Source organism: Pelobates fuscus, chromosome 2 (genome assembly GCF_036172605.1).
Source record: "Pelobates fuscus isolate aPelFus1 chromosome 2, aPelFus1.pri, whole genome shotgun sequence".
Taxonomy (NCBI): Eukaryota; Metazoa; Chordata; class Amphibia; order Anura; family Pelobatidae; genus Pelobates; species Pelobates fuscus.
Window position 1 is genome coordinate 139,904,007 of NC_086318.1, and position 27,450 is coordinate 139,931,456.

Here is a 27,450-nt window from a genome sequence, read left to right on the forward strand (position 1 = left end):
ATCAAATAGTGCTAGTGCCAAATAAGCTGAAGTGTATTTTAAAAATCTGTTGTAAGAGCATTGTGAATATATATAATGCAAAATGAATGTGATAAAAAACACAATTCAAAAAAATGCAGTGTCAAAACTAAACTATTAAAGTGATAGTGCTTTGATGTAGAAACTCACAATGCATACCATGTATCGGCTCTATGAAAATTATAATTAAAGTGACATTACTATTCAAAACCTCCCCAAAATTTATACTATCCTGTGGTCACCTTCCAAAGGGGCCTCTGAAGCTGGGGGCTGGGCAGGGTGCTCAACTAAAAAAGAATCTGGATTCCAAACTTATATATTAAAGACAAAAAAAGAATTTAACTTGTCTCCCACATTGGAATTAGTGTAGGACCCACCGATATTGTTGATATCAACAAGATCCTGAAAGAGAGCAGCACACCGTCTTAAAGAACCTACCCCCTACTTTTCTGCATGAACTTGCCTTTCACATGGACTAGTGCAAAGACAAGGGTATTTTTATGCTGAAACATTGGGCAGTATACACTGCAGACTGTATTGGCGCTATATTTATAATTGTAATGTTTATTTTGTATTCTTCTTATTCCTCTATTTTTCATAAAACAATAAAGATAAAATAATCTGCCATTTTTTTTCCCTAGATTGCAAATTGAAAGGATAACACGTTTCAACATAACTAAATCTTTGCATCTTTTTTACCCCCTAACTTAAGAATTATGTAAAATAGAGAAACACTAATGGCAAAATAAATATTTGATCGTTTTTTATCAACATATGATTTTATGATATGCAATTCAAAAGTGATGAGCTCTACGAAACATTTCTTAAAATAAATAAATTAATAAAAAAACAAAAAAGAACTGTTTGGAGAGACCGTTGTATGTGTGTATAGCAAAGTTTCGATGTTAAGTACATTGAACCTATACTGCCATTAGCTTCTCAATGACAACACTGCTGCTCCTTTCACAAGATTCTTACAGTTGCCATGGCTCAATGGATGATACTTTAGACAAGAGTGTAGGCTTCAGGTTTGTATTGGCAGAGCAAACATTCCAGACCTACAACGAGAATATCTTTCGTGTTTACTAAGAGAGTGATGGCACAAACCACAATTTGTACTTCATAGTAACAAAAAGACAATTGCATTATCTGCCTCAGTCAACAGTCTTACAGTGTTGAAGACTTTGGTTCAATATTTGTGTAGACACCAATAGGGCACGTTTATTTTGTTTGCAAACTTGGAAATATTTGTTGTCACACGCAGGAAGGTCACCAATGAATTACCTGCTACAAAGTGTATTTTGCAATTATTCTCAGGGCTAAGGGTTCTATATTGTATTGGTCAGCAACCCTGAATTGTAAAGGAAATTAGAAAAAAATATATACTAAGAAGGCTTTCTTTTTAATACTCCTTTATGTTTAGTAGTACAATAGAAACATTTTATGACCATGTTAACGGAACAAAAGTGATTCTTAATTGTCTGCTCTGGATGAATACATATTGAAAGAGGGCTCTTGGTAAATCAAAGGATCAGAGCATCTTTCTCACTATAACCTGTATATATCAGATGAGCTAATGTAAATTTAATCTTTCATAATATAATACAGGGGTTTATTTACTAAACCACTAACAGGCTTATTCACTTATTTAAGGTTAAAATAGCCAAACTGGGAAAAAAATCTCTGAGCCAGCTATGCTTCACTTTTAATTCTCACTTTAGTGAATAACCGTGAAAGAGTTGGAAATTCATAAAGGAATAGAAAATAGGCTAAATTAAATTTATTTGTAGCATTCTCGAGATCGTCTTTTTTTTTTGTCCACATTTTGCGATTCTTGTAAATTCTCTGTAATTTCTGGTTTAGTCAAAAAAAGACCTCCCATAAAGACAATTTCAACTTGTTGGCCAAAATAGTTAAACAGAAAACATAGCTAGCTGGCTCGGATAATGTTTCCAATTTGGTCATTTTGGTCTAATATTTGATATTCGTTTTACTTCACTTTGAATTTTTAACACTTGACACTTTTATGATAACATTGCTAGACTTATTATAAAAAGGTTGATACAGAATAAGCATGGAGTCGGATTTCAAACATCACGTCCAGAGTTAAAATATAAAAAATTCTCAGAATATTTCTGCCATTATGTAGCAATGCTTTAGACCCTAGGAAAAACAACTATTCATTTCTTAATGAGCTGAAAAATGTTTTGATAATGGAATTTCCCATTTAAACCAAAGATAGTGCCAATGCAATTATACAAAGCTGGTATAATCATGTGGTCATGATAAAGGTCGTTACTGTAACTGCTTGTAACATAAGGTCTAGTGTGGTATTGGGCAAACATAAATCAATTTATAACCCTGATGAGCTAATATTCTGTGAAAGTTGAGATTGGTGGTAACTTTCCTCTTCCTCTAGTACTAATAAAACAAATAATGTAACCATGTAATGTTAAGTTATACTGGTTTCTGTAGAACACCTAGAACGTTTTGTCCCATCCATGCTGCTATCATAACGTCTCATCACATAACACTTTGAAATGTGAGGAGCTTTGCAGAATATTCAGAATGTGTAAGAAGGTTTATGTATGTCACAGGGATCTTGGAGGACATGGTTTTGTGAGATGAGAGTTAAGGAACCTGGAGAAATAGCTCCCCATTCTCATAATCAAAAGATGTCACGTGAGCTGTATTTTTCCTGCAAGCTGATGCTCGGAAATGAAAGCACTCGTCCATGCCTCTACTTTTGTAAGTGGCAAAGAGAAGCATTCCTTTGTAGTAGGTAAGACCATGGTTTGTGAAGCTGCACTTTTATCCTGGCAACCAAATGCTTTTATTTACTGTTTGCCAAAGGGATAAACCGCTAGGCCGTATGTGTCACCTGCTGATCCCCATGAGTCATGAATATTCTTCTAATCCATCTGTTCACTACAACAGAAACCTTTCAATTAAGAAGGGATGCTCTGGTCCACGGCATCCTATTTGATCCTGAAACATTACATACAAGTCGGCTTCTGTTTTCAAATAGAATAGTGTAATTTACTTTTTTTGTTTGTATTCTGCAAAGGACATTATCTGTTAATAAAGAGCACCGGTGCATTGATAAGGCAATCCTACAAAAAATACAACATAAGACCATTAATAAATATACTGTAACATTCATTTTACTTGAGAAAAAAGCTAAAAAAAAAAAGCAGCTTAATAATAAGACTTGTTAGCTATTATTTTTAAACAAAGTCCTATTCTTACAGCTGTGCAATCACAGTGCAAACAGTTATATTTAGTTCTGCTTTCGTGATCCATATAACTTGAAATATTTATTTAACATGTAAGTTGTGTACTTACACAGAGATGTACAACAAGCATGTTATACTTTTGCTATCAGTAGAATGAAACTGGCTTGACACAAAGGTGCAATTTGACATTTCTCGGTTCTAAGAACAATCTCCATGGACTCATCAGCCAATGAGAAAAATATTTCAAAGAAGATGCAGAAAAATGTCCCTTTTGCCTGTTACAAGCTGGGAAACAAATGGTACAGGAATGAGGTCAGAAAGGAATCACACGCCCACCAGTTCACTGAATTCATTTACCTACCTCAGAGCGCATTCAAGGGAAATGAACAAGACATATTATAAAGCAGAATGAGGCTTTGGGGTCGGTCACTACAACGCAAGATGTGACAGGACTCTGCCAGCCTTCAGTCTCTTTGTTTCTAGTACATAATAGAAAAACACAAGTTGAGCAGCCCTAGTATCTGAAGTTTTGCTAATAGACGGAGAACCATCTTTGGAGATGCTAATGGTTTTGTATTATTCTGGCAACGAACAGTATCTGCAGCACAAAAAAAAATCAACAATCCAGAAACTCGCAAAGAAGGATCTCTACATTAAGAGCATTAGATATCCTAGGCCAGACCATGATATCTAAAACATCTTACTAGACGTATAACATTAGACATGAATACAAGATTTCACTAATTTCAAGATCATTAGTGATTGGAAAACAAAATAGGGGACAAGAATAATAGAATTAATTTAAGTATGTTACTTAAAATGTAGAAATAAGTAGCCAAGCTATGACTATATCGGAGTGGGAGAATATTTCAAATCAGAACACGTTTGCCCTCAATTTGCCATTTGGATATTAAGTCACTACAATACAGAGCTGACTAACTAATAAACAACATTAGGTATGCTTTCATAAGAGTCCCAGCATTATAGCACAGAGTATAGAACTGTATCTCATACTGTAACTCAATATCCTTAGAGTGCAGAACACCCCTTAAGCCCTATGGAAAATTGAGATTCTGTGGACTGCCTCAGAAAGATTGAAATCATGACCTACATTATCCTGAATGTAAATATATCCCTAGTATTTACTAAACCTAACTCAATATACTCAGAACTCTTCAAGGGACACTCCAGACCCCACAAAACACTTTAGCTTGCTTGTCCTTTTTTCAATTAACAAATGAGCAGATTTTAACAGGAATAGGCATTTGTTTTTTTTTATAAATTAACCTTGTTACATCCCCTGGATGTCAGACAACAAGTCCTGTTACTCCCTGGTTGCTTATTTCAGTAGAGCTAAACTCAAGAGGCAGCAATTTACCTGCCTTGCAAATTGAGCTGCTTTAAGAAGTCTGTGATTGGACAGCCACAGAAAGTGTGGGCGGGGTTAGAATGGGAGGGCTTACAAAGGCTTCAGACAGGCTTTCTTTTTTAGGTATCCCCCAATTTAAAAAAAGCATAACTAAATGCATTTATGCTTTCATTGGGGTTACATCTCTTAAAAAAAAAGTGATTTTCTTATATATATATGTTTTTTTCGTTTAGCAGTAGAGTGTCCCTTTATTTATGGATTCATCATTAAAATAATGCTGTTATGGACCAAGTAGTAATGACACTAAACTCTTATGCATTGTGCCATTACTGTGTTATTCAAGTGATGCTCAACATTTAGAGAACATTATGTTTTAACTGCATTTTTTAAATTGATGGTGGAGAGGGGGCACCATTAATGTCATTCAAGTTAGCTCACATCCCTGATGGTCACATACAACCAACTGTAGAAGTTGCCTTACTAATTACAAGGTATCTCTAGTCTTCTAAGCTTTTTGAAAAGATTAAAGAGACACTATAGTCACCAGAACTACAGCTTATTGTATTTGTTCTGGTGAGTAGAATCATTACCCTCAGGCTTTTTGCTGTAAACACTGTCTTTTCAGAGAAAATGCAGGGTTTACATTACAGCCTAGTGAAAACTTCACTGGCCACTCCTCAGATGGCTATTAGAGATCCTTCCTGGGTCATGACTGCCTAAAATGCATCCAAACATTCAGTATCTCCTCCCTCTGCATGCAGACACTGAACTTTCCTCATAGAGATTCATTGATTCAATTCATCTCTATGAGGAGATGCTGATTGGCCAGTGCTGTGTTTGAATTGTGCTGGCTCTGCCCCTGATCTGCCTCCTAGTCAGTCTCAGCCAATCCTATGGGGAAGCATTGTGATTGGATCAGGCCACCACTTCTGATGATGTCAGAGGAAGTTCACAGGCAGAGGCAGCAGCTTCAGACTTGAATACAAGTAAGATTTCACTATCTTTAGGGAGGCAAAGGGGGCCAAGGGGGCTAGATAGTGGTTTTAACATTATAGTGTGAGGTATACATGTTTGTAAGCAAAAGGTATGGCGAAAAAAAATCCCTCTAGAATCTACCATGTGTATATCAGTGTAAAACCAAAACAAACACAAATACTCTAATAGTTTTTCATGTGTATATGAACATTTAGTTAGGTACTGTACAAGGATGAAAAAATCCCTACAGATGTCTTATAATGGCCCAGAATATGATTATCTTTTAAAATGAAATTGAATTTGCTTTGGGCAAACAATCAATTATCTGCTTTAAAGCAATTCTCTGGCATGTCTATGGAAATTTAGACTCATCGTTCACTTGGTGTGCCAGCTATGTTTCAGTGCTGATATAATTTCATACCTAAATCTCACAAGCCTCAGGACAGAAACACGAGCCACCAATCCCCCCAACGTTTCAGCACCTACTGGTTGCCTTTATCAAGTGTGTCAGTGAAACTCTTGATAAGGGCAACCAGTAGGTGCTGAAACGTTGTCTGTGACACCCTTGCTAAAGGCAACCAGTAGGTGCCGAAACGTTGGGGGGATTGGTGGCTCGTGTTTCTGTCTTGAGGCTTGTGAGATTTAGGTATGAAATGATATCAGCACTGAAACATAGCTGGCACACCAAGTGAACGATGAGTCTTAATTTCCATAGACATGCCAGAGAATTGCTTTAAAGGAGATTACGGTTTGCCTTATTTTGTTGCTTTGTCTTTTTATGTATTGATTGTTTTTGTTGTTCTAATAAAAGATTTATATTATTAATTGTGGCTGTTATAGTGTGCATTCTGTATCTTGTATGGTTTGACTTAGTAATGCATATTGGGGACTGCCTATATAGTTTGCACCTAGCTGTTGTGTAGCTTATTACTTTTTGTCTATCCATGTGTTTTTTGTTATTTTTCAGTGCTGATATCACACCACACACCAAACATCAGCTTCATTAGAGGAAGGAAAGCTTTTTATTTTCTCAATTTGTTTTCAGTTTGTTCTCTATTTGAAAATGTAATAAAGCATTTCTACACTCAATTTTTGTGTGGAAAGATGTTAAAAGGACTTTCTTTGGTGAAAACGCAAGTTTCGCATATGATGTGATCATTTTTTTTTTTTTTTTTTTTTAAATTCTTTATTTTATTTGTACATAGATTAGACAAGCGGAAATGCACTGCCACAACAGCAGGTACCTTCGCATCATTTAACATTGCATAGCATTTATGTGGCATGAAGAACAATGTACATTTTGTAGTTATTTCATGTGATCATTTTAATGTGTAGTTTAATGTATGTTTTACTCTGCAAGTTTCGGATATGATGTGATTATTTTAATGTGTAGTTTAATGTATGTTTTACTCTGCAAGTTTTGGATATGATGTGATTATTTTAATGTATGTTTTACTCTGGCTAAACATTTAGCAGATGTATAGATGAATATTCCAGTCTTAAAGTATTAATACAGTCAAGTACAGCAATTTATGAACAAATTAGTGGAGTGAAAATATAATTTTTGCATGCCTTAAAGGCGTACATACACAAATCAGACACTCTCAATACTAATCAGTGAGCTGAGCTGCAGGAAGCCAAGCAGGCTGAATTTGAAGTGCAGTCATGCATAGTACTCTTCCTTACTGACATATAATTAGATTGTGAAAGTGCTAAGTTACATGCAGTGATAGGCCCTCATGTCTCTCAACACCCTACTATATTTATCTTCTTAACCCCTTAAGGACCAAACTTCTGGAATAAAAGGGAATCATGACATGTCACACATGTCATGTTTCCTTAAGGGGTTAAAGACCAATGAAATAGGTCACTGATCCACACGGATTCAAAATTATTATTTTTGTAATTTTATTTAGCAGCAACTTATTCCACAGTGCTTTACAATATTATAAAGGGGAAAAGTTATCAATAGAAATGTAACAATAGAAAATGTTTCAGGAATAATAGGCTGATGATGACCCTGCTCAAAATAGCTTACAATCTAGAAGAGGTGGGGTATAAAAGTACAATAGAAAAGGCAATGTGGGGGGTAGCAACCAGGTCTCTGACTGCTTTCTCTGTTCCCCTTAACTCTTATGCGGCTGTTGCATGTTGTGCTGCAGTGCACACTTGGGAGGGAACATGAATGTCACTCTCTGACCTCTGCTGAAGGTGTAGTACGGGGCAACCAGTTAAGAACTGTGTCTGGTAATTAGTTCGGTTTGTGACTGTGCTATTTTATTAGTGCCAACCACAAAGTAAAACGTCTGTTGAGGTTCTGAATGTGGAACAGTCTGGACTGGGAAGGAAAGTTGTGGCAGAGCAGAGAGGGAATTTAGACAATTGATGGGAAGATAAGCAATGTCAGTCAGCTTCCTAAAATGGCAGCCAAGTGAAATATGGATGACTCTCCCTGTGAAAGCTGCAAACATGCAGCTACGAAGAAACTAATGCTGTAGATTAGGTATTCATACACCGCATGCATATTTTGATAGCTGTCGTATGTATTTTAAAGAAAATAAGGATGATAACCAACTCGAAGTGCCCCTTCCAGCATTGTATTATAGGTGAATGAGTATAGTAGATGAAATGATAGGGGAGAAAATGTAAAAAAAAAAGGACGAGGACTGTCGAAAAATATATGAGAAAGCTTAAAGGACCACTATAGGCACCCAGACCACTTCAGCTTAATGAAGTGGTCTGGGTTCCAGGTCCAGCTAGGATTAACCCTTTCTTCTATAAATATAGCAGTTTCAGAGAAACTGCTATGTTTATAATAGGGTTAATCCAGCCTCTAGTGGCTGTCTCATTGACTGGCTGAATGCGTGCATGGCTCGTGTCACGCATGCGCATTCAGCCGATGGCGACGAGAAGGAGGAGGAGAAGAGTCCCCCGCCCAGCGCTGGAAAAAGAGGTAAGTTTAACCCCTTCCACCCCCTAGAGCCCGGCAGGAGGGGCACCCTCAGGGCACTATAGTGCCAGGAAAACGAGTATGTTTTCCTGGCACTATAGTGGTCATTTAAGAGAATGGTTGTGGCATGATTGGAGACATAAGACGAAATGTTACGAGAAGAATAAGAGTGAAGCCTGAGGTGAGTGAATGAAAGAAAACAGAGAAAGGAAAATACTGGAAGAGGGAAAATAGACTGGATGGAGTGAGGAGATAAATCTGTGGGATGAGAGAAGGCTGCAGGAGAGTAGAAACAAAAAAGTTGATTGAAAAAAACAAAAAGGGTTTTTGAAACGTTAGGAGAGAAATGAGAGTTGGAGAGAAATGAAGACATTTCCGGAAGAATAAATAGACATTAAGAGATAATTTAGGCTTTGATAGTGAATGGGTGCGGTTTGATCAAATAAAACTGTGATATCTACAGATGGGATACATGTGCTATTCATTGCTATTGGTTTGTATGGGTATACTACCACTGGTTGATCAGAAATAAGGAAAACAGTTTCTATAATTACAGTAATTTTATTTTCCTGATTAATCACCACGGTAGATTTATGTTACCACCATCTTCTATGACGGTTGTGAAGCTAGTTACAAAAGTTATATTAATTTTAGAACTCTGTTTCCTGTGCTTAAAGCTGTGAGGGGAGGAGATTACCCATCAGTTAGTGCTGACAAGGTTATTGATCAGAAAAAGAAACTTGCAGTAATTATGGAAACCGTTTTTCTTCTTCATAATTAATCTCATGATGTAGAGCTGGATAGGGATTTTTTGTTAACCTTGCAATAAAGACCTCACTATTGACTTCAAACGGTTTTCAATTAAATCACAAGTTTAAGGTTACAGACAGCCAAGAGCATTAATGATGCTAAGAGGTTACAGGTTCTAATTAACTCATTATGTTCAATATGAGCATTACACTGTGTGTGTGTGTGTTTTTGAAGGTTCCATTATAGTGTTCCTTACTCATTTTCTGCACTCTTCTTCCAGAACACCAGGATCCGGCTGTGGGTAACATTAATTGTGTAGGGTGAAAACTAGCTACTTCATCCTGCCTAGTTATAACCACTTCTCTGGATTTTTCATTGTGATCACTTTGGCTTTTCCAACCATATTACCACTGTTTCAAGCTGGGGAGAGGGGAGGGGGGCGGGGCAAAGAGCCACAGAGGGGCTGGTGAAGGGGCAAAAGAGAAAGACAGGGACTTGGGGGGGAGAGGGGGGATCCCAAAGGGTTTTGGGGACACAAAGCAACACAGAGGGACTGTGGAAGGGGCAAAAGAGACAGACTGGGGCTTGGGAGAGAGACACCCAGAGGGGTAGGAGAAGGGGCAAATAGAGGCTTTAACTAAACCCATAAAATTTTAGTCGTGTTGACCAAAATCTCCTGGAGATTTAGTCGACTAAAGCTAAAACTATTCAGATGACTAAAATACGACTAAAAATAAAATGGCTTTTTAGTCAAAAGATTACGACTAAAACTAAATTGGAATTTGCCGCCAAAATGAACACTGTTGTATACCAGTATTTATATTTCACAATTAGCAAAACAATAGGTGATGAGAATTTTAACAGAGACCTAAACCGTGTGTTAATATACACTTCTTGCTTTACCATGGAAAATAAAAATGCGTTGTTTGTCTTCATTCAATACATGAAACATGGTTTCTTGGGAATTTGAGAAGGCGGCCTTAAAGAACAATCTTAAATCACGATGTTGTTTTACCCAGTTAAAAAGAAATATTACCCACTGAACAAAAGAGGTGATTAATTACCTCCACAAATGTTTAGTAATTTGTTTCATAAAATCTTTTGAAATGTAAGAGCAAAATCTAAATAAACTGACAAGTCCCATCGTTGCTTAAAAAAATTACCCAAGCTTGGATTTAGCATATGATGTGCAGCCACAACATATGGGAACATACACCTGTCACATAGTAAGTTACATATCTACATTTTATCCAGTACAAATTCATTTTCCAGATGGGTTTAGTAATATAGATGTATAGAACATTTCAAATCACTTGATCAAAGGATTGGTGAAAAAACTTTTAGCATCTTATGACAAATAACGAGCTTCACCATAGAGAAAAAAAAAAGAAAAGACCTTTGATATATGATAATTATTATAAAAAGATCCTAGAGAAATTTCCGTGGAACATACAGTATTTTAAAAAAAAATTATCAAATTCTATGACTTAACTAACTAAAGTTATAAAACGTGAAACGTCTACTGTATCTATGATTGAGCAGAATAGCCCATATTACTTGACAAATGCTACGAAAATAAAATTAAAAAGCCCTCCTATGAAACTGAAATTGTATGCTGCAATCACACATTTTAAAAATCTTATTATTTATGTATTTAAAAGACTGCACACTTCAAACAACGTCCTAATGCAAATCAGTTCGGGAAACATGACTTTATAATCTGCCATACATAAAATAAGAAAACTTGCACAAAATAATAAACTCCTTCCATGAATAGGATTGCATTTTCAAAACAATATTGACTAGTCATTAGATCATTTCATACCTAGCTTTGAGGAAGTGAATATGGAACATAAGTAAGGTCTAACTTTAGTACAGCTCCATATGACATTGAGCTGAATACAGTATAGAGTTTTTCTCCAAACTATAGTAGAAAAAAAGCACATTTTTATGTAAGACTACTTAGGCCCTTGTGCTAATTTGAAATAACTGAAGCTTTGAACAAATCAGTTTAAGGTGGAGAATGAGTCTTATGCATTGTATGTTGAGAAATGCTTAAAGGGAAACTATATTGCCAGGAAAACAAAGTTGTTTTCCTGGCACTATTTCTCCCTATAGTGCCCGCTCCCTCCCAATGGTGCAAAATGGGTTAAAAAATCTCCTCTGTCACATACCCGAGTCCAACGTTTATGACCCTCGGTGCGGACTCTGACTCCGTCTCCGCTCCTCCCCCACTGACGTCAGTCAGCGTGTGAGACCTAATGTGCATGCACTGCAATCGCTGCGCTCGTAGTACGACTTCCCCATAGGAAAGAATTATACAATGCTTTCCTATTGGGTTTCAGGTGACGCTGGAAATCTTCATGCATAGCGTGAGGACGCCCAGCGTCAGGTAGGCGACCAAAAGTAGCCTAACCACCCGGAATTCCTTCTAGTGCCTGTCTGGTAGACAGCCACTAGAGGTGGAGTTAACCCTGGATAGTAATTATTGCAGTTTATCAATACCTGCAATAATTACCATTGGAGGGTTAAGAGTTCTGGGAATATGCATCCAGACCACTTCAATGAGCTGAAGTGTTTTTGAGTGCCTATCGTTTTAATTATAGAAACTTCTGTATTAATTTACACTGTCTTTTCCAGTCTTTGATAATCAAGTATTTGGAAGGCAAATCCTGCATACCAGCTAATGATGGACATTAAGTTACAAAATGTCAAGAAGCTTTTTGGAAAAAAATAAACATTAAACAAGACGCAGATAACATGATGAAATACAATTGTCAAAATTATTTTATTTGCCTTCTGTCCAAATACATTGTCATTTAATAAATACCCAAGGTTTGTTTTATACATCATGCTTCATACATTACTAGTTCACACATTTAATTAAGTAGACCGTTTGACATTTCATTTTGCAGAGAATTCAGAAAGCATTTCGGGAACCAAGCACACAAAACACCCCACTTTACATGTTTTGTGAATTCTACATGTCCAGTCTGAGAATTGCCTTTTTGAAATCAGATATACATTTCATTTAGACCTTTTAGAATTATGGATGTTACAAATACTACTAATAGTCATTCTTATATATTTTTACAAGTTGCAACTGGGGAAACTTCGTACATAACACTGAACTGACTGTCTGTCTTAATGATACTGAAAATGTATTTTGATATGGTGAAAATTATTTTGAAAGTGACGTTATCAGATGTATGTCATACTACCTAAAATAGTACATTTATATAAGAAATATATATACTTAGGGAAAAAAACAACAGATTTTAAATGCATTATATGTTTTATAAATGTCCACAGAGAAATACGTTGCTTTAAGTATATTCAGAAACTTGAGAATTTACAGGTTAATTATGCAGCTGAAACCTTGCATACGGATTTAGAATAATAATAGGAGTGCATAAGTTAACCATTAATATGTTAAGCGATAAAGCTCAGCTTTTTTATTTATTTATTTATGCTTTGTAATTGTTTTTTAAAAGATTTTAAATTGTCTTAAGATATTTTAAACCTGTGAATCGGTCCCCCCCCCCACTCCCCTTTCTGGAGTGTGATTAAAATATAAAAACACTACAGGTATGGTACCATTGAATTCTGTAGGTGAAATGTATTCATAAATTATTTAATTTTCCAAAATATATATAAAGTTTGTTTTTATTTTGATCTAGTGTGTATAAATGGGGTGGCACATGCTGAAGAATAGCATTCAAAGTGCCTCCTGGTTACGGCAGACAAAACCCAGCAAAACAGTATTAATAAAGAAATTAGAATGGTCACATGAAGATGTTTCAGGCAAATATAGTAGGATAGTCCATGCAACATTTTGGCTTCTCAGCTTGAGAAAGGTTCCTCTTATGAGCTGAAATGTCTATCTCTCTTATTGCTTAAAACATTTAGATTTAATTAAGACAGAAATTATTACAATGTTAAATAGGCTTAGAGAGAAGTTAGTTATCCTTACCTTAAAGGCTTCAAAATATTAAGGCGTTCATGAAAACCAGAGACGGATAATAATGCAATTACATACATTCATGGGTTACGATTCCCATGATACTCAGACAGTCCAAACATTTGTTGTATCAACAAATGCTGTTGTGCCAAATTAAAATGTTAATCCAGGCACTATGACCACTTCAGTGATTTGAAGTGGTTATGGTGCTTGGAATCTGCATGTCATGTGCAGCATTTTGTTTGAAACACTGCACAGAGTTTAATCCCTCTGCAGCCAGATGTGTAACGCCACCTACTGGCACTGTGATCAGCCAGCCTTGAACTAGAGGTCTGTTCTGACTAACGCCAATTCTGTGCAGCTTTCATTGCACAGAACGTCGGTCGTTGGTAGAGAGCGGTCACCTTATGCTCTCAGCCAATGAATGGCAAACGCCACAGCTTCCATGTCTCTGCAGAAGCATGTCACCAGACGATCAGGGAGCCTTGAAGCCCAAGAGGGGACCCAGATCTCTAAACAATGAATGGTAAAATAACAAAACATGTTTTGTCAAATCAGAGATAACAGGGTGTCAATTACACACTACAAGATGTAATAATGTGCAATATTCAAAATGTAAACATATTTTTGTTTTACTTGAGTTTGGGCACACATATGCAAAGTAAGCAATGTGCTGTAATTTGAACATTAACCCTCCCCCTACTTTAAGCAAGAGGAGAGATTCTGGCAAAAAAACGGCCCAAAAATGTACTATATGCAGTGCATCATGTAAATATGAGTGTGAACTGGCTGTCACATGCAAAACAATTCACTTAATATAAACCATCAGATTAACATAGACTAGCAATATTAATAACCTCCCCCACCTTAGAATCCCTTTTATATATGTCTATATCAATATAAAGAGACTAATATGACAAGAAATGTAATTAAAGGACATTTATGGTCAAATTAGCACTCCAAACACCATAATTGCTAGAGTCAATGCTTGGAGTGTTCCTTTAACATATTTAAAGTGCCAATAAACTTTAAAAACAACACTGCTTTTTTTCAATAGAAGTTTAAAGGGACATTATATGCATTCAGAGCACTTCATCTCATTGAAGTGTTCTTGGTTCAGTGTCCCTGTTCCCCTTAGCCCTGCAATGCACAAAATTGCAGTTTTAGAATCTGTGAATCAACACTGTATGTCCTCACACTCTGCAAGTGGGCATCCAGCGTCAAGGAAAACCCCATAGGACAGAACTGAGGTAATGCTTTCGTCGGGAGAGGTGGGTTTGCGGGGGCAGAGGAAAATATTAGTGGTAGGAATACATCTTTGTATTCCTAACACTAAAGTGTTCCTTTAAAGTATTTTACAAAGAGGGGAATTATAGGCAGTTAAATAATTTAATTGCAGGCTTACAGTAAGTGCTCTTTTATTTGATCCTTCAGAAATGTCCAAGCAAAAAAGATCACGTGACAGCAGTAGATTGGGCTGGATACACATATTTACACTGCATAAATTAGTCTGCTTTGACTAGAATTCATCGGTTCATCTAATTACAAAGCAGCAGACATTATGACACAACAGAATAACAAATTCATATTAAAGCCCTCTTTCCCTGAATGGGACTCAAAGTGTTACAATTCCAAACTCGTGAATAAGTACATTGCTTTCCCTTCCTGGTACTAGGTATATAAAACAGAATTTAAGAATGAAGCAAAATTCATTTCATTATTTGCAGTTGCAAAGTTAAATTTCATATGAAAACAAATGCTGCTACTTGAGACATAAGTGACGGACAAAATTTAAATATACAGCAATTGAAACAGAAGATAGTATTCACAGCGCTAGTGATTTATGTACAAATGGTAAAATGACAATTTCCCCCAAGGCATTTTGCTTGTGTAAGGTAGGATAAGGTGCAGAATAAAGCACAGGACAGTGGCAACAAACAACCATATTCTTTGTTATGGTGTATGGACATTGAAAGCTTTCTCGTCTTTACATCGGACACAGTTCCCTCTTGTTTCTGAATTCCAGCACTTGTTCGGGTCTGTTTAGCAGAACGTTGGAAATCCAAAATGTCTTCATTTTCTAAGAATTTATCTGAGTGTGAGGAGAGGGAAAAAATAAATTGCTGAATTGTTAAACGTGCATAAAATACATATGTAGTCAGTATTAACAAAATTAATCACACTGCACAATATGCAATAAATAGACAAATTACCTATTTGGTAAACTGCTCCTACTTCTCCTGATGAAGGGCTTCAATAAAGGCTTCAAGTTTTTCCTGTATTTCCCGGACTTTTTCTAAACAGAAAATACATTGTATATGTGATAATTTGACAAAAAACGGTCATCAAAATTTTTAAAAGGAGTTACTTTTTCCCTGCCGTAGTTAGATATGCCTGGCTCTTTTATCACTATATCACCAAGGAAGTATGTAAGTGGTAGGACTCCTCCATAGCGTTTACATAGGAGCTAATACAAAGTCAATGAGCAAGAGTTGTAACTAGATTAAGTAAGTCTCAGGGGCAAAATAAGAAAACTGTGATACAAAAATAAATAATAACCAACGAGAACCCCGCTCCCGGTGGGATCACCGTGGAGAGGGGTGACCCGGGCTGCCGCGGGCTGCCGCGGGACCTCGAAAAAAGCCGGTGGCAGTCTACGAAGACCGAACCACTGCGACCCGATAAACCGCCTCATCCAGACTTGACCACGAGAGGGACACAACCCCCCCCCCCCTTTCCCACTCCTCACCCCTTCTTCCTTTTTCCTCCAAGTTAAGCCAGTAAGAGCGAGAGAGCACATGGTATTTAACAACAGAGAGATAAGCACTAACAGAGACTATAAGCAAAACCACAAGCTCTACTGGAAATGTTAATTTTAACTGTGATAAAATTATAGAGTAAAGGAAACCCGAAGTCGTCAGAACGCAAGCAACCTCCTTTGGAGGCAGGAGAACTAACCATGATAGAACAAAATGAGACCTGTACACTTTTACCCATGCCATAGATGTTTGCATTGCGTATTGTTATTACGTTATATAAAATGTACTGCAACGACTCACGAAAAATAAAGAATTTAAAAATAAATAAATAAAAACAAAAAAACTAATCATGGAAAACCAAATTATTTAGAAATACCTTGTCTATTAAAGTGCTATTAGGCACTTTTCATCCCCCCCTCCCCCCACCCAATTTTAGTTTATTTAAAATTATATCTAAAAAGGCACTCCAGACCATAACTTACCCATCCTTTTTAAAGCATATAAACTGCACTAATACACACAAAAAAACCATATAAAATAAAAACCTGAAGTTATTATGATGTGAGAGGGGGCCCAAGCACTGTCTTACACCAAGGAGTTAAAATGGTTAACGAATGGTTTAACCCCAATTCCTCAGAATGTCAGAGGCTTCAATCAGGTCTCAGGCTATTGCTGGCTCCCCATTTAGAAAACGGTGTAAAACAGATACGTGAAAGGTACGCTCTCAACCTGTGCCCAGTACACAGTTTCCTGACTGAAGCCGTGGAGCTTCTGAGGAAATAGAGGCACAAGGCAATCAGGTTCTGGATTCCAGATTTTGTGGTTAAACCATTCGTTAACAGTTCAACACCTTAAGTTAACATGGTGCTCAAGACCTAGTCAAACCATAACAACTGAATTGCCATAACAACTTAATCTGCCTCAACTACCTCCATCTTGCAAACCATTATAAACAGTGGACACCCAGACATGTAGTAAGGATACTGCTACTCGTTTGTCCTCTCTGTTGCTGTCATGCCTAGCTGTGGCTTCTGAGCAGAACTGAAGCTGTGCAAAAAAAGCGTTGAAATCTGCTGGTCAGGACACACGGACACACACACACACACACACACACACACACACACACAGACACAGACACAGACACACACACCGTTTATGCCAGACTTATATGTCTGTTTTTCTGCTCTGTAAATTTGAGTTAGCTTATACAATATTACAATCTAAATGAGATTGATTAAAATTACCAAAAATATGTAGTACATTCTATTGTGTATTAACAACATAGTTTGTAAACTGTAGTGTAGCAGCATAAACAATTGTGGTTATGGGGCTATGGACTGACACAGAACTATGGATGGTACCATAATCACTCCAATTGACTGTAGTAATTATGCTTAGAGTACCCCTTTAATAAAAGCAAACAGGAGAATGTAACAAGGGAAAGAAATAAGCTGGTTAGCCTAAACTTATTTCTAAGGCAGTGGGTTTTAACTATTCAGCCATAGTGCAGATCTAGTTATGTCTTGAAAGTGGAGAGCATCATTGTTAAAACAAGCATTCTCACTGAAAAGTAGTTTGTCAGGCATTGGGTTAGGAAAGCCATCCGAATTCCCAACTCATCAGTGGTACAATTCTATATTTATCACAAAATAGTGTTTTACCCCATTTTCTGTATTAGTTCCTTGTACAGAGCTACATAATAAGCCCACACATTCTGTACTATTTACTTCAGTTCAAAGCTGTCACATCCACTTCTTCATAAATAATATGACCTATTAGGGTAAAGTGCCCCTTAAAAAGGTTGTTTGAAGCAAGTTTTTCCTTACAGCCTTAGGGCTTATCATGGTGTAAAAATACAGTTTTGGTTTCCAAAATTCCCGCCTTCATTGCAAACCACCTGTTACTTTACATTGGTCATCATCCATTCCATCATGATTACTAATCCTTGGGTTCTCTTTAAACCCAATAGCCTTATTCTTCACATCAGAGGTGGAAATATAGATCTGTCATTCTACGTTAAGGTCAAATGTGCTTTTGTAGGATACAGAAATCAAAGACATAAAAAGAACAGGATACTAAAAATTAAGACTAGTCTGTTAAACAAATTACTGAGAAAACGAACAGTCTTATGATGTTCACCACAATGCTGGAACGTTGTGGATGTCAGAACCAAAATAGAGAGATCTAGATTCATTAAGAACATCAGTATATTATATGCGTACATTAATGCAAAAAAGCAAAGCTCACTTTAACATAAGGAAACATGAAAACTAATTTCCAACTATTATACACATGCTTTAGCCCAATCACCAGCAAATAATAATTATAGATTTGCATTCAAGCCTGTTCTGTGAGATATGTGTACATCCACATGTATTTATATATGCGCCGAGAATTAACATATTATTGTAAGCATCACCCTTTAATGTTAAATATGATCTATACATTTGTTGGCATTTTGTCAAACAGGCAAAATGTTATTTTCTACTAAAGTGTGACAAGCTCACATTTGAAAGAAAAAAAAAAAACTTAAATATTCGTCTTCAAATGTAAGAGAACAGACTCAAAAGTAATTACATTGGGGGCGGGGGGAAAGGATGGGGGATAAATTGTACTAATTTAGAAATCCAGTTGTATTATGTCAATGACATTTCTGTCCTTATGTCTACTTTAGAGCATAGATAAAGTATAGAAAAAAACTATACATTCTCTGCAGAGGAAAAACTGTCCTGCCTTGAGTGTCATCAGGATAGGGTCCGTATTAAACAACCATCATTACTACATAAATTGCTGTTCGATGACAACCTGCAGAAATATAGGGGCATTCCAGGCACAATATTTACCAGCATTCAAAATATAAAGTAGTGAAAGTATTATGATCCCATTTGTTTTAATGCTAGTTAATGAGTAAAAATGGGAAAACCATGTCTGTATAAGTGTGTGGGGAGAATAGACGTATCGCAGATACTTTGCATACCCTCTGAACATCACAGATATGTGCTACACATAGCTTCTTCTTCGCTACAAAGGAATGAGAAAACCATGGCCAGCAGGAAATGAGCAAGGTACTGTCAAAGAGTTTTTATTTATTTTTTAGTGATACTAGATTCATTTTTATTTCATTAATACAGAAATGATAAGTAGGTATAAATTAGCCTGGAGTGTACTTTTAACCTCTAAGGACCTCCGCTTTACCACATCAAAGAAATTGAACTTCACAGTATCTGCAGGAATAGAAATGTTTACCAAACAAAAGTGAGAAAATACGTGGGAAGGTTTATTGTATCCTTTATCTGAATAAAAGGCTTAATTTAATTATTTAGTACTTCCTGCCTAGCCCACCGACTGATAAATGGTAAAAAGCCCATTGCTTACCTACTCCTCATCAAAATGCACCTGAACACACTCAAGTGGCCCTTTAAAAAGAGCCGCTATAGGCAATCCAAGCTTTTTATGACTGTTTAAACAGAATAAAATCTGCTGTTTAGAGGTGTAAATGCAAGGCCATTGAAGTAGTAGTCTGCTAATGTCCCGTGTATGAATAAACAGTATCTATATACATAAGGATCTTTCTCTGAAAGAGGAAGATAGCTACCACCTACACTTCATCAAACAGCAGCTGGCTGGTACACACAGCATCCTAAGCTTATCCCGAACTGGTGGGTGATAAATACTTTCATGCTTCCCGCAGCGGATAGTGACCAATGTCAGGGAACAGAAAGGATCAATTCAAGGTGTGCCTATTGCAACTTTCACCCTTTCTCTGATAACATACACTGACCAACTTTCAGAATCTAAGTGGCATGTTGTCTTACCTAATTAAAAAGTTACAGAACAGAATAAATTATAAACAGATTTTATGTCAAAAAATCGCTGCAATTGTAACCACACATTGGAACAATCACAGTGAACTCAATACTTTCAAAATAATATTACATAAATAGAATTGCACTGTACATATTACATGCATTGACTGGTCAATGTAAACCAGTAGTAGTAGTAGAACTGCTGTTTAAATTACCAAATGAAGGATTATTATATTTTGTACTTTGGTTTTTACAGAGGGTTAGATCATAATATACAGTCATGGGAAAAAGAAAGTACACCCTCTTTGAATTCTTTAGTTTTACATATCTGGACATAATAATCATCTACTTAGCAGGCCTTAAAATTAGGTAAATACAACGCATGACATATTACACTATGTCATGATTTAACACAAATAAAGCCAAAATGAAAAAGCCATGTGTAAAAAAAAAACAAAAAAAAAAAAACTAAGTACACCCTTACTGCTTCCATAGGAATTAAAGGACCACTACAGGCACCCAGACCACTTCAGCTTAATGAAGTGGTCTGGGTGCCTGGTCCATCTAGGAATAACCCGGCCTGCTGTAAACATAGCAGTTTCAGAGAACGTTTACCTATGGGTTAATCCAGCCTCTAGTGGCTGTCTCATTGACAGCTGCTAGAGGCGCTTCCGCGCTTCTCACTGTGATAAGACGCCAGCGTCCATAGGAAAGCATTCCTATGGACTGGCTGAATGCGCGGCTCTTGCCGCGCATGCAAATTCAGCTGATGACATCAGAAGAGGGAGGAGAGTCCCAGCGCCGAGGGAGCCCGGCACTGGAAAAAATGTAAGGGATTAACCCCTTCCTCCCCCATCAGCGCCACGGGAGTGGGACCCTGAGGGTGGGGCACCCTCAGGGCACTATAGTGCCAGGAAAATGAGTTTGTTTTCCTGGCACTATAGTGGTCCTTTAACCCCTTAAGGACACATGACATGTGTGACATGTCATGATTCCGTTTTATTCCAGAAGTTTGGTCCTTAAGGGGTTAAAAGGCTAATGCCCTTGTTTAATTGATCATCAGCAAGTGTGACCACCTCTAGAAGAGCCAAAGTTTTAGAAGCTTGCTGGTTTGGAGAATTCAGGTGTGTGTTAACACAATGCCAAGTATGAAAGACATCAGCCATGATCTTAGAGAAGCAATTGTTGCTACCCATCAAACTGTGAAGGGTTATAAAGACATTTCCATCAATTTGCAGTGAGAAAGATTATTAACATGTGAAAAACATTCAAGACAGCTGCCAATCTTCCCAGGAGTGGACGTCTCCGCAAATTCACCCCAAGGCCAGACTGTGCAATGCTCAGAGAAATTGCAAAAAAAAAAAAAAAACAGAGTTACATCTCAAAAAAGATTAAACAAATATATGTTACATCTAAAAAAAGAATGAACAAAAATAATTTGCTTGAAAGGGTTGCCAGGAAGGGTTTTCTCTCCTCTCTAAAAAGAGCATGGCAGCATGATGTAGGTTTGCAAAGTTGCTCCTGAACAAACCACAAAACTTCTGGAACAATGTTCTTTGGACAGATGAGACCACAGTGGAAATGTTTGGTCATAATGCACAGAACCAAGTTTGGCAAAAACCAAACACAGCATATCAGCACAAACACCTCATACCATCTGTCAGGCACGGTGGTGGAGGGTTGATGAATTTACTTGTTTTGTAGTCATAGGACTTTGGAACATTGCAGTCATTGAGTCGACCATGAACTCCTCTGTATAACAAAGTATTCTAGAATTAAATGTGGGGCCATTTGTCCGACAGTTAAAGCTTGGCCGAAATTTGGTCATGCAACAGGACAATGATCCCAAACACACCAGCAAATCTACATCAGAATGGATGAAAAGAAAAGAATAAAGGTGTTGCAATGGCCCAGTCCAGTCCGTAACCCTGTAATGCTGTGCATAAACAAATGCCAGCAAACCTCAATGAAGTAAAGCAACGTTGTAAAGAAGAGTGGGCAAAAATTCCTCCTCAATGATGTGAGAGACTGATAGATAAAGTTATACAGAAAACAATAACTAAGATATTGCTGCTAAGGTTGGCTCTACAAGCTATTAAATCACAAGGTGTACTTAGTTTTTCATATGGCTTCTCCATTTTGGTTTTATTTTTGTTAAATAAATCATGACACGGTGTAATATGTCATGTGTTGTTGCTCATCTGAGGCTGTATTTACCTAATATTTAGACCTGCTAATGTACAGATGATTGGTATTATATCTTGATATGTAAAATCATAGAAGTCAAAGAGGGTATACTTTATTTTTCCCATGACTGTACATGTTCAAAAATGCTTGTACAGGGGTTACCAAAAGAGTTGATAATGAAGGATTAATCATATAAGAGAAAGCAAAGCAATGAATTTATGGAACTTAAACAAACAATATACTAAATTGGTGCTAAAAAATTAGCCTGTATGGGTACGGCTAAAGGGTAAAAGGAAGGGATGGAAATGACCAGGTAGCTAAGTAGTCCATTGTTGAAATGTATAAACAGAGAATGTGGTAGAGTTGGGTGCCTAGTACACACAATTCTCAGCCTTTGTTTTCTTTTCTGCATTATGGCTTGAGAACATAAGTTGTCTATGGGTACTTGCCCACCACAAGACAAAGCTGCATTGGACCAGTGGAAAATTAAACAACAGTAGGATCCAGTCATACATAGAGACCAGTAGAAATGTAGTTCAATTGGGGACAGGTCTGAAGACCACAGAGGAAAACGTAGCCAAGTTAGGCAATGTTTATAAAATCGACTACTATATTCACACTCAACGTTCAACGTGAATTCTGCACCACTGTATAACAGGCAAAGACACACATATTTCTTAGTAAATTCTCCACAATTCCAAGTTTACTGAATTTAAATGGGCACTTTAAAAGGAAACTATAAGATGTAAATGATGCAAAATGTTAAAATATATATATATATATATATATATATATATATATATAAAAAAAACACACACATATCCTTAACCCCTTAAGGACCAAACTTCTGCAATAAAAGGGAATCATGACATGTCACACATGTCATGTGTCCTTAAGGGGTTAAAGGGACAATATGGTCACCAGAACAACTACAGCTTATTGAATTTGTTCTGGTGAGTAGAATCATTCCCTTCAGGCTTTCTGCTGTAAACAATGCTTTTTCAGAGAAAATGCAGAGTTTTACATTACAGAATAATGATAACTCCACTGGCAACTCCTTAGGTGGCAGCTAAAGCTGCTTCCTTGGGCAGTCCTGCAGAGTAAGCAGCACTGCCATTCAGTGTCTCCACCCTCTGCACGCAGACACTGAACTTTGCATTGATTCAATTACTCTCTAAGAGGAGTTGTTGATTGGCCAGGGCTGTGTTTTACTTGTGTTGGCTCTGCCCCTGTTCTGCCTCCTTGACAGTCTCAGCCAATCCTATGGGGGAGCATTGTGATTGACTCACCCCCACTTCTGATGTCAGCAAACACAGGAGGTTCCAGAGGCAGAGCAAACATCTTCAGATAAGAATGTACTATATTTAGGGAGGCAAGGGAAGGCCAGGGGGGGGGGGGGGGATAGATGGTGGTTTTAACACTATAGGGTCAGGAATACATGTTTGTGTTCCTGACCCTATAGTGTTCCTTTAAAATACTATTTTTGGTACTGTTTAGTGGGTCTATCTGCAGCAGGTAGAGACTCTTATTCCATTATTCCCAATCCAGGAAGAGATTATAGGATAAGTAGTTAATCCCCAAGCGTTTAGGATGAATGGAAGTGCTCTGTAAATAGGCAGTCGTCATACCATGGTTGCTATCACATGAAACTTAGCTTAGTTCATTGTTTAGATGTGCACTATGAGAAGAGGTCCATGCACAAGTGGTCAGCAGCTTGGCTCTATCTTTGGGGGGGGAGAAAGAAGTTATCCCAAATTGTGCAAAGTGGGGGGAAACGCTATGGGGCCACTGGAAAGTATTCTGGCTGCTTGACTGACAGTTTTGAAGGGTTCTGAAAGTAGACTTTGAGAGCTTTATGCACCATCACTTTGACATAATGCAAAGTTGTGCTGGTGATTTAATTGACCCTTTAAGCACCATAACCATTCCAATACTCTGTTGTGGTTATGGTGCAATAAGTATGATCTCCATTTTTTTCAAATGCTTTCAGAAAGCTACTCAAAGCCAAACCTTCAGCTGCAGCTTAGATGATGCTAATGTAGCTCCAGCGAGCCTATTATTGCACAACCAAGGATGGTTGGCTTGTGTGAAATGTTCATTATCTGTTCGGCAGCAAAGGGGCCAAGCGTTTTGTGCCGGCAAAGCTCTAGCTTTTGTCAAAGAGCTCAAAAACAGCATGTCAAAGAAAAAGACAGGTTGGCACCCAAAAAAAATCCTTAAATGAACACTATAGGGTCAGTAACGCAAACATGTATTCCTGACCCTACAGTGCTAAAATCACCATCTAGTCCCCCCTCCTCCCCCTCCTCCCCCCCCCCCCCCCCCCCCGTGGCTCCCTCAAGTGTGCAGCTGCTGCCTCTGCCCCTAATCTGCCTGCTGACATCATCAGAAGTGGTGGTCTGAGCCAACACAATGCTTCCCCATAGGAATGGCTGAGAGTGTCAGGAGGCAGATCAGGGGCAGAGCCAGCACAAGTCAAACACAGCCCTGGCCAATCAGCATCTCCTTATAGAGATTAATTGAATCAATGCATCTCTAAGAGTGTCTGACTGTGTTGGCTATATAAGTAATTATAATTGTACAGATATTACAAAACGTAATTTATTAATGGATGCATAAATCAAAACACATCACACACATAAAGCATATGATATCTTGGGTACAATTTGCTTGACATGGCATTTGAGAGAAGCATAATCTAGTACCACTCCAAGATGTTCAACGGGTTTTTGTGATGTTTGGCAATGAAGGATACCCATATGGGCTCAACACAGGTTCATTATACCCATAACAGAGGAAGCAGAATCTGCAGATACTCTATGCATCATTTCTACATGAAACACTGCTCTGAACTCAACATCCCTAGGCAGTAAGCATGAGTCACATCATGGACCCAAGGAATAAATATCCTTTCCGGGTTCACTGTCCGCTTAATGGAGCTAATCAACCATACCTGTATTTAACAATTAGTTAAGAAGGCTATTTCAGTGGAATTTCGGAAATAAACCGTGTTCGTAATGCACAGTTAAAATAGTAGTAAGTTGCTCCCGCCACCCCAAAAAAATAACTTATTGGCTATGAGCTCACGTTCCTTCTGTACTGAATTACTAAAAGCATTTGATCCCAGACCACCTTTATCTGGTTATGTGCAACTACCGTTCTTAGTGAAATACTACTTCCTTGGACTCACACAGAGCCAAGATTGAGAACACAAGGTCTCTCCCCATCAATTCTCCGAGACAAATGCTTTACCTCTAAATTGTATTCTGTCTATTAAAACCTTCTGTCAGAGTCTATATCAAAATTTGAAGCAGGGGGTCTATAGCTCTCTTTTTGACAAACTATGCTTTCTTTCTGTTGATAAAGCATAGCATATTATTGAATTCAAGTTTTTTTCCAATTTCCATTTGACTGCAATAGTAACTACAGTATGAATATATAGAAATAAAAAATGTGGAATATAAAACACACACAAATACTTAAAAAATTGTCATTCAATTTCATGCTTCACAACATTACGCTACAATGATGCTCCCTTGCCTTTTCAATACCATGTACTCCTAATTTGTCATATCATGCAAAAAATGTATTAATTTGTAGGATTGAAGGTATAATGCAATGTACAAAAATAATGCATGTCTTGTTTACTATAGCTGCTTGCCACTTTGTATTTTACAGTAGCCCTGTTATAATAACCAAACCATAATTTGTCCAACTTGCTGCCTAAAGAAACACAGACAAGGAAATGTGCTTTTACTGTATAAGAAGTTGGTTAGCATGTTAACACCAAGTTCACAGACTAGGCTTTCCCATGGATAACTTTTAAGAGGGAAAATAAAGAAAGGAAGCCACCCAGGCTGTCCTCAATGAGACAGGGCATCAATTATCACCTGCAAAAAAAGATTTATAAGAGGACCCCCCCTCTCCTTTTCCTTTAGGACAGTAAAACAGATGGGGTCTGAATTGATACTCAGCAGGCCTGGAAAACACATGGGAGGAGTACACTGTCTCAAGCATGCCTTTTTGCAACATAAGAAAAAAAGGGTCAAGATTGTAGCAGCATGGTTGAGTTCTGGAAAAGACCTTTCCAAATCTTTTCAATAGATAATGGATGTCTCTCATTCTGTTTCAGAAAGTGCTATACATATTATGTAGACCTAGGACTTTTACTGCCTAGTTTTGGGAAAAATCTTGGATGGTCCCAAATTAATGGGACACTATAGGCACCAGACCACTTTATGTCATTGAAGTGGTCTGGGTGCAGTGTCCCTGTTTAATCCCACGATGTTAAACATTGCAGTTTTAGAGAATGCTATTACTTCCTCTAGCTGCTTTCTACCAGACAGCCACTAGAGGCGTATACTGCAGTTTGACTCCATGAAAGAATGCTAGGCGTCTCCACACTTTGCACGAAAATCCCCCGCAGGAAAGCATTGATTCAATGTTTTACTATGGGGAATACCTAATGTGCGTGCAGCGCTCGTCAAGCACTTTAGGATCCTGACCCCATCAGGTGTCATCAGTGGAGGAGACTTTTTTTAACCCTTTACATTGCTGGAGGTTGTAGGGGGGAGTACAGTATTGTATTCCTAACACTATAATGTTCCTTTAAAGCAAGGTGGCAAAGTTGACCACTATTTTCATTTGCAAACAATAACTTCACTAATTCACTAATAAGCTAAGCAAACAGTACAATGCATGTGAACAGTAACAAACTGTAAACAAATTCCTGGCAGCAATAAGTGGATTTGTAAAGTAGGGATACAGTTGGCCTGCCGTCTCTTTAGTTCACTTTTGCTTTTAGACAGTAATGGCTGATGTTCAAAGCAGTGTTATCAGCGCGAGAAATGCTTTTCGGTGCACATGCATTAGAGACTAAGGAAAGGATAGTAGTATGCATGACAACTAAGAAAGCCTGGTATCAATCAGCGATCCATCATTATCTTCTGATGCAGAGATTAAATAATGTGTCTGGCTTCCTAAGAATGCACTAAAAGCTGTAAAAATCCACGTTTCAAGTCTGGCTCCTCATCAATAACTTTAAAAAACCACAGAACCACTTGAATCTTTCTTATGTAGGATTTAGAAGTTAAGTAAACCAAACATATTCATGTGAGGTTCACAATTGATGGGTTTTTTTGTGTGCCCCAAGAGAAAGGGGATGACTGTCTTTAAAAACTACTCTGTAAGACTTTTCCTGCCTTGAGACATAGCAGGAGATCCTCTTATCTACAGAAACTGTAAACAAGGCATTGTTCAGGGTTAGTCTTTTCAAACCTTTTCACTGAACTGAGTGTTGCAAATCAGTGCAATGCAATACAAACCTCTTTGCTGCTGAGCCAGTGTTGGCATTAACCCCCACAAAATCATAACTCAAAATGCAAATAAAAAAGAACAATTATAAATTTGTTAATAAAATAAGTCAACAATATAAACATA

At 37.5% G+C, this 27,450-nt stretch overlaps 1 protein-coding gene across 4 annotated transcripts in view; it reads right to left on the minus strand.

Moving 5' to 3' along the window:
* Positions 1-12,067: 12,067 nt before the first annotated feature.
* OPA1 (OPA1 mitochondrial dynamin like GTPase) overlaps positions 12,068-27,450 on the minus strand; it is a 75,513-nt gene continuing 60,130 nt past the window's right edge. For all 4 annotated transcript variants that reach the window (XM_063442772.1, XM_063442770.1, XM_063442771.1 and 1 more), the window contains 2 exons: positions 15,473-15,555; positions 12,068-15,351 (listed from right to left, as the gene is read on the minus strand). In XM_063442772.1, the coding sequence (XP_063298842.1) occupies positions 15,491-15,555 (65 nt within the window). In that variant the 3' untranslated portion in view covers positions 12,068-15,351; positions 15,473-15,490. The remainder of the gene's footprint in view (positions 15,352-15,472; positions 15,556-27,450) is intronic.